The 12910-nt window shown below is 41.6% G+C and overlaps 1 protein-coding gene across 1 annotated transcript in view; it reads right to left on the reverse strand.

Annotated features, from left to right (window-relative positions):
- Window positions 1–258: 258 nt before the first annotated feature.
- CHL1 (cell adhesion molecule L1 like) overlaps window positions 259–12910 on the reverse strand; it is a gene marked incomplete at its 5' end in the record, with an annotated part of 151987 nt that continues 139335 nt past the window's right edge. Inside the window, 5 exon segments of the mRNA XM_081073319.1 lie at window positions 259–3816; window positions 6365–6437; window positions 8365–8496; window positions 9092–9253; window positions 12546–12725. Of these exon segments, the coding sequence (XP_080929445.1) occupies window positions 3600–3816; window positions 6365–6437; window positions 8365–8496; window positions 9092–9253; window positions 12546–12725 (764 nt within the window). The 3' untranslated portion in view covers window positions 259–3599.

Genomic DNA, 12910 nt, shown 5'->3' on the forward strand with positions numbered 1-12910 from the left:
TGAATATACATTCATGTTACTTTGACATTAATCATAAGTATAGAAATGATTGGCATATTACATTTTGTAATGTTGATGGTATTAAACGGTCTATTGTGAATATAGACATTCAAATCAAAATATGTTTTTATACCTCATTTATACTTTCTCAATTTGCACTTCCTGATAGATATTCCAGGAGCAGAGGCAGTTGACGATAAGGTCGATATGTAATTTCTGATTCTTCTCCTCTGGATAGAAAAGAATACAAACATTTTTAAAGTACATGAAATCAGACTTTTATTTGGAAAGTTGAATTTCATGTACAGTGAAAATATTTTTAAACCATACATATTCACAAGCATCATACAAATATCACCTACAACACAAACACATTTTAATAAAGTTCTACTGTGAATATTAATCTAAGCCAGAAAAGAATAACAAAGTAAACCAGCTTTACATACCTTTTATCTCTTTTGATGACGTAATTGAATAATTTCAGATACAAAACAACGTAAGCTTTGGTTCCACACTCCTTGTTTCACTGTAGGAACTTCACCAGGCTATACACTACCACAGATCACAAACCCAGTCCCTTTATAATCAATTCAGAATCGGTACAAGGACCATATCGTAATGGCATGTAAACATATTTAGGGTTTCAATCAGCAATTATGTTTTAAATGCTTAGAAAAACACACCAACATTTCTCATTATTGGTCTCTCTTTAGCTCATCTCTTCCATGAATATAAAATAGGAAAAAAATATCATTTGAGACTTCCAGCATAATTTCATTGTGCTTTACATTTTTATAAACATGGGCACATCTAAAATATCAGATGCCTTCATACCAATAGAATAAGCCCACCAAATTCACATTTTCTTATAAATACACATGCAAAATCAGTGAAGAACACTTTTGTATAGCAAAGACCCTGCTTAATTTTCATCTGATTAAGTAATTTTTGATGGCATGTGAAAATCGCACTGCTCATTGAACAGTAGATTTATTTCATTTCCTGTAGATTTGTTTTCCTATAAAAATATATTTATGTGCTCACAGGAAAAAAATTATGTTGGTGTGCGTGGGGTGACTTTTCGATACATCATTAGATAATAGGTTTGTTTATGAAGTTAAAAGGCATCTTAGCTTTTATCATCTTCAGATTTTTCTTCATACAAAAAAACACCCTGTGACAAAGATAAGGTAACTGAGATAACATTAGCACTTTATAGTTGAGACAGTTTGAAGCAGAGGGGACAAGCAACTTGCCTAAGGTTTTATGTACAAAGTCAGTGCCGGGACCAGGGAAAGACTGGGCTTTTCCAACCCTCGGGCAGCTCTCTAGGGAGTCGTTCCACCAACAGTCTTTGAGGTTACACACAATCTACTTCATTAAAATAATATCAACAGTGGACCAGCCAAAGTGGGTCATGGACCCATTCCTTCTGAGCAGATGGTTTCCGGCAGAAGCCACATGGTATTGAGAAAAGGTACTAGAGAGAGACGGCCAAAGGCAGTTATCATGTGAGCTCATGTTTCATATCTGTTAGTTTTGGCCACTCAGAAAATATAAACAGGACGTCCTTGTTACCCAGAGGATAAAATGGGAGCTCCAAGATCGAGGAAAAGCAGACATTTCATTATTGTGTTAACTTCTAACTTAAAGATTATTACATTTATAATAAATCTGCTCCTAATGATTTTTTGAGATTCTTGCCGACTTACAGGATTCTCTTAAGACCTTTTTGGCTGATGGCAGTGAAGAGGAACTAGAATTATAGCAGAACTAAACTTGAGAGGCCCAACCTTGGCCTCATCACTAGCTGGTACCAGAAATCCCTTCTAGACAAGTCAAAACATGATATTCTTCCATCCAGAAAAGCTGTTACTTAGAAATCAGAGTAGGATGAAGCTACAGGGGCACTGGTGGGTGTGTGGGTCCCACACTCAGGGGGTGCAAACCAGGGTGCTCTTCCCTACTGGAAAAACTTACTTCAGGAGTATGGTCAAACCCTGACTCAAGAGGCATTGTTGAAAAAAAGACATTCACCTGCTACCTATTTATGCATTTGGACATGGGTTATTGTGTTGACCATTGTAAATAGCCCAAATTTTGGTCCACAAGAAATAGAGTGGGCTACAGAAATCAAAGTCAAGGATTTCACAAGATACGCCCATAGCTACAGTTCAAAAAATAAAGTGAAATCTGTGAGTCCATTTCACTTAAACATAATTAACAATTCTGCGGTAAGGTTAAAAAAAGGTTTCCATAAAACGAGAAGTTGTACACTGAATTTTACTGACATGCATGCACGATCCTTCCTACTATTTCTAAACCATTTCCATGTACAATTTTAGAAGGGCTAGTAGACCACATGCCAGGAAATAAATTTCTTGAATTTGCACTGACATTGACAGAAGGAGAACACAGAAGAACTTCCCGCCCTGAAGATGTTTAAGATGGGAAGTAGGCAAACATGTACAGGAACTTCAACTGCAAACAGTTTTCCTTGGGGGTGCGGTAGCAGTACACACAAACAAAACTTATTTTGAAAAACAGGAAAACATTTCCCCCAATATTTACATGACATTTTATTTTGAGGCTGTTGGAAAAGTAATATAAGAACAAAATCCAAATGTGTTGTACAAAGTCTCCTGCTGGGGATCTCACGCTATTGGGGGCCGCTCTGAAATGCTGGAAAATGGTATCTTACCATTTACTCTAGCTGCACAGACACTCCTGTTAATGTTGTCTCACATCCAAATAAAACACATCTATTCTTTAAATTGTGGAAATATAATATGTACAATGCATTCATGAACTCTATGTGCATACCATTATATAAACACAGAAAAAAGGGAAAGCGGCCAATTGAGAAACGGCAATTTAAATACATAGAGTTATCGCACGCTGGCACCACGAAGAACTCATGCGTGTTCTTTCACAAGATAACCTTTCGACCACTGCTGTCCTTGCAGCTGAATTTAGTCCAAGAAAAATCCAAAAAAACAAAGGCCTTTGCAGATGCCGTAACTGACAGAAATAAATGATTGACGTTGAAACTGAAGAAGTTAGAACTCCGTTTGAACATGACTGTTCCGGGCAAATAGTTAGAGCTCAATAAATACCAGTTGACTGCTTACCTAAGGTCTACTAAAAATTTAAATAGTACATTTAGACTGCATGTGATCAAGGAGCGGTCTTAATGAGACATTTGTGTTCCTCTTACAGTTTAAATAACTGTTGGCTTACCATCTTTTAACCTGTAGGGAAGCTAAGTCACTCTGACCATTCTCAGGGCTGACACACGTGTGCACACGGGGGACAGGAGGACGTCACGAGTGTGCAGGACCCTGGGGAGCCCTCGGAGGTGAACTTTGGATTCAGTTGAGGTGACTCTAAACACAGGATTTGTGTCACGTTCTGCATTTCAGCACCTGACAAAAGCCACAGGCCTGTCGTGCCTGCTTTCCTTTCCAAGGCAGTGCCGTTTTCCTCCACGTGACTGCAGGCTGCTGGCATCTGGATGGACTCCTCCGCCCGTGTGTTTCTGTCCCTGCGTCCTGCCCCCTCCAACAGGCCAACACGGGAGGCTGCCATGCATGCTGCGTTCATGCTCGAAGAGGAAAGGCTGCTGAGGAGCTCGTGTTGCTCTCCACAGATGCCTTCTCCTTAGAGCCTGCGTACGCGCCGATGAATGAGCCATCTTCACCAAACAGGCCCTGCTCGCCCTCTCCATACTCAACTAAGCTGTCAGCACTTTCTGTGGCCTGGATGTCCCTAGTAAGGGACCGAAGGCTTCCTTTGAGAGGTTTCTCATCACTGTCACTAGAAAAGAGAAAAGGAATAGTTCCACAAAATCTAATATGAGACATGTGCATAAAGCAAGAATCAACACAAGTGAGAAGAGTCTTGTAATTTTCAGGATATTCACGTTAACATCGAAGACAGATAAATGAACCCAAAGTGACACTCCCACAAGCACGTTTAAGGCGTCATCGCCAATTGGTGTCATTCTCAGTAACTGAGGAACTATGCTCATCGTTCACAGGACTTCTGGTTCCCTTACCACTGGGAGCTTCCGTGGGACCTACAGACATTCAACGTGTTCATACATGGAGGAGAAGCACTACTTCCTTTGCTTTCATGAAATTTTGGAACTGCGAGTCACCAAGTCTTGACTTTCTGTCTTTACCTTTGATCCTGTATGTTCCCCCAAATCCCTCCAAAAATTTACTTTTGTTTAGGTTACTCAATCAAACCCCATTTCCTGTAACTAAAGGATGTCCTTTGATATGTTTAAGAACTCAGATTTGTTAAATTTAAAACGACGGCTGGCATTTTTAGAACATAAACACCACAAGTATCCTATATTTATGGTTTGGGTTCTACTCTTCAGCAAAAGCAGCTCTGAGTTAGAAAAATGTCTACGTAATGGCATGGTTTTCTAAATTCCTGATGAAACTGTTTTTTAAGTACCAATGACTAGGTATCACACTGCAAAGTCATACACCAAATTAAACAATTTTATAAAGCTTGAAAAATGAACATAGGAAAAGAATTATTAGACTGTGCCTAGCACTTTCTAATGTGTGGAGTCACCAGCTGCTCACCGAAGGTCCCGTCCCCAGTGTTCTGCAAGCATGGCGGGATGGCACTCCCCTGCCTTCACACCAGCATGTGACTTGCTTTGGCCAAAGAAAAGGGGGCAGGGGTGGCATGTGTCACTTCCGGGCCAGCGCTCGGTTCGCCATGTCCTATCCCCCTCTGTGGTGGTCTGACCATGTCCCTGCCCGCCAGTGTCCCTAGGCAATGAAGACGCCCAGCACACCCCGTGTCGGACACGTGACTAGACAAAGAAAACGATTTGGGAGCTGTTTTGACAGAAGCATAACTCAGGCTGTCCTGACTGACTCGGCCACTGGCTGCACAATTGAGCTTCTAAAGTCATAAAAACAGCACCCAAAACCCACGATGTGGCACTGGACTCAGGCCACGGTGGTGACAAAACAATGAGGAGACGCTCAAAGACTGAGAATTGTGGCCATGGGGCACAGTCAGGGAGGCTGCCTCCTGAAACGGTGTGGAGATCAGATCATTTCCTGGTGAGCGTGTCATTTAGGGAAAGAGGGTGGAGACATTAGCTACTGTGAGGGGGCAGGTGGGGCTCAGGGACGACTTCACCTCTTTTGAAGGAGGGGTCAGAGCATGATGGACGTGTGTTTGAACACGGCACTGTCTGAGTTTTCTTGCCTATAAAACTGAGTAATACTTGTCTTTCAAAAGCATTTTAAACAGTTGCTGTAGGTTCCCAATGGCCCCAGCCTCCTGAACTGTGAGCCACAATTTGTAAATTCCCACGGCTTCCTTTCTCCACTTTAATGCTCCTTACTCAGAAAAGAAACTGATTTTTCAAAAAACGCAAAAATCTAAAGAGAACGCTTGCTCAGTGGAAGAAAGAGGGATATGTCCAGAGCAGTGAGAGCCTCTGACGAGGCTCAGATGCTTGCCGTAATCCAGGACAGACACTCAGAATACACCAGGTCACTGGTTCCAGGGATGGGCCCGGGGATGGGCCAGTCGGTCTTTGACCTGACAAGGATTCTGGTGTGGCCGCTGCTAATGCCACAGAAGCTCAGGAATGGCAGCGGCTGTTTTGGCTGCGGTATACAGAGGACTGATGGAAAAGATGACATCCCAAGCCAGAAGCGTTAAAGAATGGAGCGGGTGGAGGAAAGGGTGAGAGGAAGAGGAGAGCAGGACAGTGAGAAGGTGACACATCTGAGAGCTGCGTGCCTCACACGTGATTGCGTGCAATTGCTCCCACTTTTACCTCCTCATAAGGCAGTCATAGAGCCCAGGGGTTAAGGACATGTGCTTTTTCAACCTCTAAGCCGATGTGATGTGTTTTGGGATGACCCTTTTCCAGACTCCCTCCTAGGCAGAAATAGCGGCTCCTCTTCCGCTCTGGTATTCTGTGTAACTAATTACAGTTACTGGCATGCAGAAGTGTTATCCTCTGCAGACCAGACTCACCTTGGGGACAAGGTGACGTTTTCACCTTTGTAGGTGCACACAGTATATGTTCATGCACATGACTCCATCACAACCTGGATTCGTAATGAGCAAGCAGAAGAGTGACTGCAAGATGTCAGCTACCCAGAGAGATGGTCAGTGCCATTCGCCCGGTGCACCCGGCTTCAAGGATGCCCTCAGGCCTCTACCTGCCTCGCAGGCCACCCGCCCCACTCACAGAGGGCTGGGAGCCGTCGCGAAAGACCTGAGGTTTACAGGATGTTCTTTATAGAAGAAACACTGTGCTTTAGCTCACAGCTGATGACTGTGCCGAATGCACTGGAATGGAACGCACGCTCACCTGTAGTCACCAAATGTCTCGTCCTTCCCCGACTGACCTTCCGGATCTGGGTGCAGGTCTTCCTTTTCTTTCACTGAAAAAAACAGAGGAAAAAGGAACGCAGATAATTTTAAAAACGTGTGAGCTGTGCTACTAGGAGGTGGATGACCGCTGAGAACAGTGCTGCTCACTTTTTGGCACTAGTCAGTCAAGTGTTTTGTTTGTTTGTTTGTTTTTATATGGTTGTATCTACAATCCATCAGTTTCCTCTTCAAGGGGTAAAAGGATTAGCTGGGCCCTGCCTTTGTCATCACAGTCCCACACTTCGCAGTTTCCTGCGACTCAGCATTGCGTGGACGACAAGACTTCCTTCAGAGTCAGACGTGGCTGTGGCCCCTTTAGGAGGCCCGAGGGTGGGACTCACATTTCACTGTCCTAACCTTTGTGAGGGCGCCACGGGCGCATATCAGCTTGATATCATTAAACTAAAGAGAAGAAGAGTCAACCACTTGGCTGGTCCTCGCTCTCTTACTCCAAACTGCCTCCGTAATCAGGATATGCAGGTCAGTGGTGACATTCCCACTAGATTGGTCCTGAACAGTGCGACTCAGGACCAGCAGGCCCTGGCCTCACTCACTAGGAAATGTCCAACAGAACACCATTCCCACGGCACCTCCACTGTTTGCAGAGACAGGGGGAGTCTCTCAGCTGTCCTACAAAGGGAAGTGGTGACCTTTACTTTTAAGGGGGACACTCCAGTAGCATTTGGATAGGACCACACTTCGCAATGGCCATTTGTGGGGGATACTCCAACAGGAATGCTAGGTCTCCATAAAGCTCCCAATTAATCACCTGGAACATTCATTTGCCCTTGTGAATCTAAGTCATAACAATTCAGTCGTCACAGGGTAAAATGAGATAATTCCACAGGAAATCTTCCACGCAATTTTACAACAATTTAGAAATCATGCTTGTTTGTTCAATATACATATTGGGCTCCCAATAAGTATTTGCTGGAGGAACCGTAAGTCAATGAACTCTCACCAATCTGAACATACCACAGTCACAGCTCACAGTGGGATCTAAAGCTTTCCCCACATACAAGCATCATGAATACTAAGAAAAACTAATGATAGCAACAACACAATACACACATCTGAAAAAGACAATAAAGTTGGAAAGTGAATGAAATGAAAGGGAAGGCAACCATTATGCCAACTAGGATGGATTTTGTTTATTTCTATTTTGCGTACCACAGTTCGGGAAGGCGGTGCAGCAGCACATGTTGTGGGTGTAAGAACTGCGTCCCCAGCAAGAGTTAACTCGCATGCAGGTGACGAGCAGCTCCTGTGCCATGAAGGGGCGCTTGTGCATGAAATCCCGGGGCCAGGGAGGTAGAGAGGCATGCTGTAAACGGTGCCTTCTCAAATATCTGTGTGCCCCCTAATGAGTCTCCTCAATGTCTCTGATGTTTTACAAACCAAAATAAAAGCCTGGAAGTACTTAAGTCTCACTAGAGACTATTTTAAGTACCAGAAACTGGTAAGCAGTAGCCACCTGGACGTAATACTCTAGAGCATTTATCTGGTTAGTTAATATAGGAATAATTTTTCCTCTCAGTCCATTGTGTAGCTAATGTGCTAATATAAATTTGACTTAAATGTGTAACTAAAAAAAAAACAAGAGCTGTCTCTGAAGTGTGCCTCCTAGAAAACACTATTACCTAAATTGAAAGTCATGTTGAAAAACAACTTGTTTGCTGCTTTCTGTTTCATGCTCCCATGAGTGGAATCATGATTCTTGTTCTTTTCAGTTTGACTTATGCCACTTAGCGTCACCCTCTCAGGGTCCGTCCATGTTGTCTCAGGTGGCAGCATTCCATATTTGCACAGCCGAGTAATACCCCGCTGTGTGTATGTACCCCATCCTCTTTATCCAATCATCCACTGAAGGACACTTAGGCTGCTTCCATGTGTAATGTTACCCCAATAAAGGTAAAACAGAAAATGAAACCACTTTACCTGAGTACTTCCCACCTTTGTTCCTCTTCACAAAGCAAACCGTTAACAGCGTGAGTGTGAGGAGGGCCACGGCGCACATCAACCCAATGAACCAGCCCTGCGTGGCGATGTCATCATATAAACCAGCATATTCTGCGGCACAAGAGTCACAGGCTGAATGCCAGAAACAGTCACTGGGATGATGCCCCTTTGGGGACAATTAAACGTCACTTTTAACACAAAAAATAGCATCAGTTTTATTTCTCCTCTGAGCAACGCTCAAGGGAATGTGACATGAAGGACATTTGGGAGAACACATACAGATTGCTTATCTTTATTTAGGGAGGACTCTCTCTAGATGCATTTGATTCTAAGGATGGAAACCAAAGAGAGGACAGCAGGTCAAGTTACATAAGCAGCAGCGGAAGCAAAGGCACCCTGGTTATATGCAGGGCAAGGCGTCTCTGTGCTCTGATTTTTGTTTTAGTTTCTGTTATTCACATGTGTTAATTAGCGGGAGATATCTTTAGGCAACTACTCTGGCCAAAACAATATGGGAAGGTGGACGTTTGGAGAACATTCTTTGCTTCGATAACTTTAAAAGGCTATGCTGAAATAAACTGAAAATATTGTTTTCATGGGCATGTACTCATGTTTTTACCTTTAACACAGGAAGTACGTGCAAGCTAACCGCCTACAGAACACAAATGGCTTCTAAGGCTGCCCCACACGAGACCTCATTTCTCACCTCTCCCTCTTGTCTCAATTACATCTTCAAAAATGCTATTGTTATCAACCCAGCTCTTAGGCATCACGCGGACTATGGGTTCGGCTCCTGGCTCAAACGCCTCTACTGGGTGCGACTTTCGAGTAACATTTACTCCTTCTGGTATCCTCCCGATACTTTTACCTAAGAAACGTACACAGTTAAATCATATAAACTGTAATCACTGAAAAGCAGGACATGAAAAGTAAAAAATATATTGTTATTTGAGATGAATAAAAGCCGCTGGTGGCATTTTTATTTCCTCTTGAATTATCAAGAGATCAATAAAGTCAACATTTCAAGATTTTCTGTTTTAACATTCTGAAATGCAGTAAATAAAATGAACTTAATTCATGTCCTTTTAAGATGATATGCATGCTGATGAAATGGTACTACAAATCGGCCTGGTCACGTGAATGGTTCAAAACCAAACACAGGCTTCAAAAAATTATATACAGTGCCATTTCTGCAATCTGAACTTTCGCAAAACCTGTATCAGGAAATTGAACATGGCCATGTGGCTTCTAAATGAAAGCATGTGACACTTTAATTGTGTATTATTTCTTTTTGCATTGATCTTTTCTATAAATATTGGTGGAAAAGCACCATGATATGGTCATATACTAAATATATTAGATTTGTAGAATGTAAGCTACATGAAATGCAGATTTATAGGAACATGTAAATGAAATGCATTGAGATTTCTGAAAGTGATATGAGAAATTGATACTTTTCTAAATAAAGAAAAACATGAATATGCCAATATATTAATTGTAGAATCTCATAGCCTCAGATAAAAATGAGTCAAGTGTAATTAAAAGGTACGTTTAATTTCTGATCTTGAAACAAAATATCTAAAATATTTTCTTAGATATTTTGCTAAGAATCAACTCAGCAGAATAAATATAAACCAGACAATGTTAAAAATTTATACTGAAGATAAAATATATTCCATGTTGAGAATACTAAGCATTCTGAAACTTTGTTTTAAATGGGTACACCATGTTACATGTTAAAAAGTAGTTAAAACGTTTTACCCTAGACTAGAAGTTGATTCTTTAGTTACTGATAACAAAAAGGCGTCATGGAAAATGGCGCCATGGGGAAGTCAGCCAGCCATGTTAGTTGAGCAAAGCCATTAAGATTGCACACCGCTGAAACAGAATGCAATTAATTTTGTCTTTGAGAAACAAAAACAGTAATATAACTAAGTAGCGCAAGCTTTTGAAAAATAGAGCAAAGCAAGGGTTTTATTCAAACCAATAATGACACAAGAAAGAATATTTCAAATTAACTCCATCTGTTTGTTCCTCCTTAGATTATGGAATGTGAAGCACCTGAAAATTGGAGTGACAACCGAAAATAATCAGAAAAAAAATGCTTATATATGAAATCTCATTCTCTGAAGAAATGCCAGATGACCTTAAAATGCGCTATCTAGGCAGAGCATGGAGAAGAAAGACACACAGGCATAGATTCCGAGTGGCACAAAAGTTATCAATTATAGAGCATTTAGTGATATCAACATGTGTCTCCTCAATGAAAAAATATGTATTTTTCTTTTTTCAAGGATCACGCTGAAATCCTTGGAATCATGGGAAAAGGGATTACAGCTTCTTTCCTACAACTACAGCAAGCCATGCCTATGGAAGGGAAATCAGAGTCAACTGGGGAGGGGACAGCTGCTGGAATACTGAAAACGCAGATTCCTGGAAAAGAGCAGAAACATACAAGTAAGGGACATTTTCAAATGACTGATAAATATGACAGTGAAGACAATTCTGTGCGACACTCAAGCACAACAGCTACACCTTTAGTTTGAGGGAAAGCTGTAGCATTATGTGTGAAATCACACACAGAATTTTCCATCTTCTAAAAACAACCTGTCAGACATGAACGTAACTGAGTCTAAATTTTCCAGATATCGCCATCCATATCGCCATCCGTAACTCCAGCGAGGGCATGTGAGACAGTGTTCCTACATGATGCCAGCTGGCGAGGGTGGGAACAGCATGGCTTGTGCATGCTGTGGTCTTGCTTCTACTTAAAGATCAGCCTTCTCCATGCCTTAAACTCTGTTGTTAAAAACACAGGAGTTGCAATATTTAGATGACGGCTATTCTGACTGTTTCTGTGCACTGAACCCATGGTGCCCATTTGAACTCTTGAGAAGTAAAATCTTTTTAGTTACCAGAAAGTATTCAATTACCATCTTTAAATCTAACTTTTAGGAGTAGGTAGATGAGATCATCATGCCACTTGGTGTCTAATTCATCCTTGGGAATAAACTATGGGTTTCTTGGGAGAAACTATTTGAATATATATATTTTTTCCCATAAAGGGGAGTTCTGAGTATTTAGGGAAACTGAGGAAAACACAAGCCCTTCATTATTTAGAAATGTAAGAACAATAAGAGGGAGAAACAGACTTGACAGGGAAGGTCAGAGCACAATAATTCACATGCACACACACTGGTTTCACAGTGATCCACAACCTCGAATATATTCCAATGTATACTTTTTATAAATAACAATTTCATATTCCTGGTTACTATTTTTCTCTTTTTCCACAGATTCTACCTTTTTTTCTAATTTAAAATTTGGAAAAGCCTCCAGAACAGTGTCTGACACATGGTATACGATGAACAAATGAGCCTATTTCCCTCCTGCCATCTCCCATTTCCCCCTTCTCTTCCTCAAATATCTTTCAACGTCTGGCCAGCTTGAACCTTACCTAAGGCCCTCGTTTTAACTTATTGGTTTGTACACTCCTTTCTTATTCTACCTTCTTATTTCTCTCCTCATGCCCTGGTGATGTTAGAGAAAGCTTAGCAACACACTGCTAATATCATAGTTGGAGAAATAATTTCGGAAGGGAAATGGTTCTGAGTTGGAAAAAAATTTTAAAAGTGCAACTGAATGAAGAGAATTGTACAAATGAAACCACAGATTGATGGGCTGTCTTCAAGCCAGTTATTTTGTACCAACCAGTAGACAGTACAGTAAAATTGATATATAAATCAGTGTGTATTTGAGTCAAGACATGGCGGCGAAATGTATCGGATCAGCATTGCAGAATGTCTAGCAGGGCAAGAGACAAGTATTTTTGTGTGTGGGGACATTCCCAAAAGGAAAATATCCTTCTACTAACCTTACAAATAACTTTATGACCGTGTGTCGCCCTATTTTAATGAAGTAAAATTATAGCTCCTGACCCGGCATACACTAAAGCTGTAGCTGGATTGCTGTGGTGTAGAAATCCGTAAATTGAGTCAATGTGAACTTTCCAAACAAGGTAAGTAAATTGTGCACTGACTTCAGTGGAAAACAAAAGGCTGCCCAGACTGAGATACAGTCGTTTCTAATTTGCAAAGCTAATACGTGCATTCCTTCCACAGCGTGGTTAAAATGGCAGGTTGGAACCATCCAGAACTTACCGCCATCTCCTGTTGTGGTGCTCTCCTCAGTGATGGGCTTGCCGCAACCCTTCGCTGTGCAGGCCCTCACGTAGAACTTGTACTTGGTCGTGGCGCTGAGGTTTGAGAGACGCCAGCTGGGCTTGGATGGGGTTGTAATGTTGATGTCATTTACTTCTCCGATCTCATCAGTGTCATTTACTAAAGAAACAAAGAGCAATGCCTCACACTGCAGTCTCAACAATTCGAGTCACACTGTCCCTTGCTTGTGCTTCTGTGTGTGCTTGAGGTGTGCAAGGCATTAACTATCCTGATTCTTCACAGCCGTCAACTTATTTAATTCTTTGAGGCTGACATAATATTATGACCATAGCACACACGGTAAA

This window comes from Rhinolophus hipposideros (assembly GCF_964194185.1).
Source record: "Rhinolophus hipposideros genome assembly, chromosome: 14".
In the NCBI taxonomy this organism is placed as follows: domain Eukaryota; kingdom Metazoa; phylum Chordata; class Mammalia; order Chiroptera; family Rhinolophidae; genus Rhinolophus; species Rhinolophus hipposideros.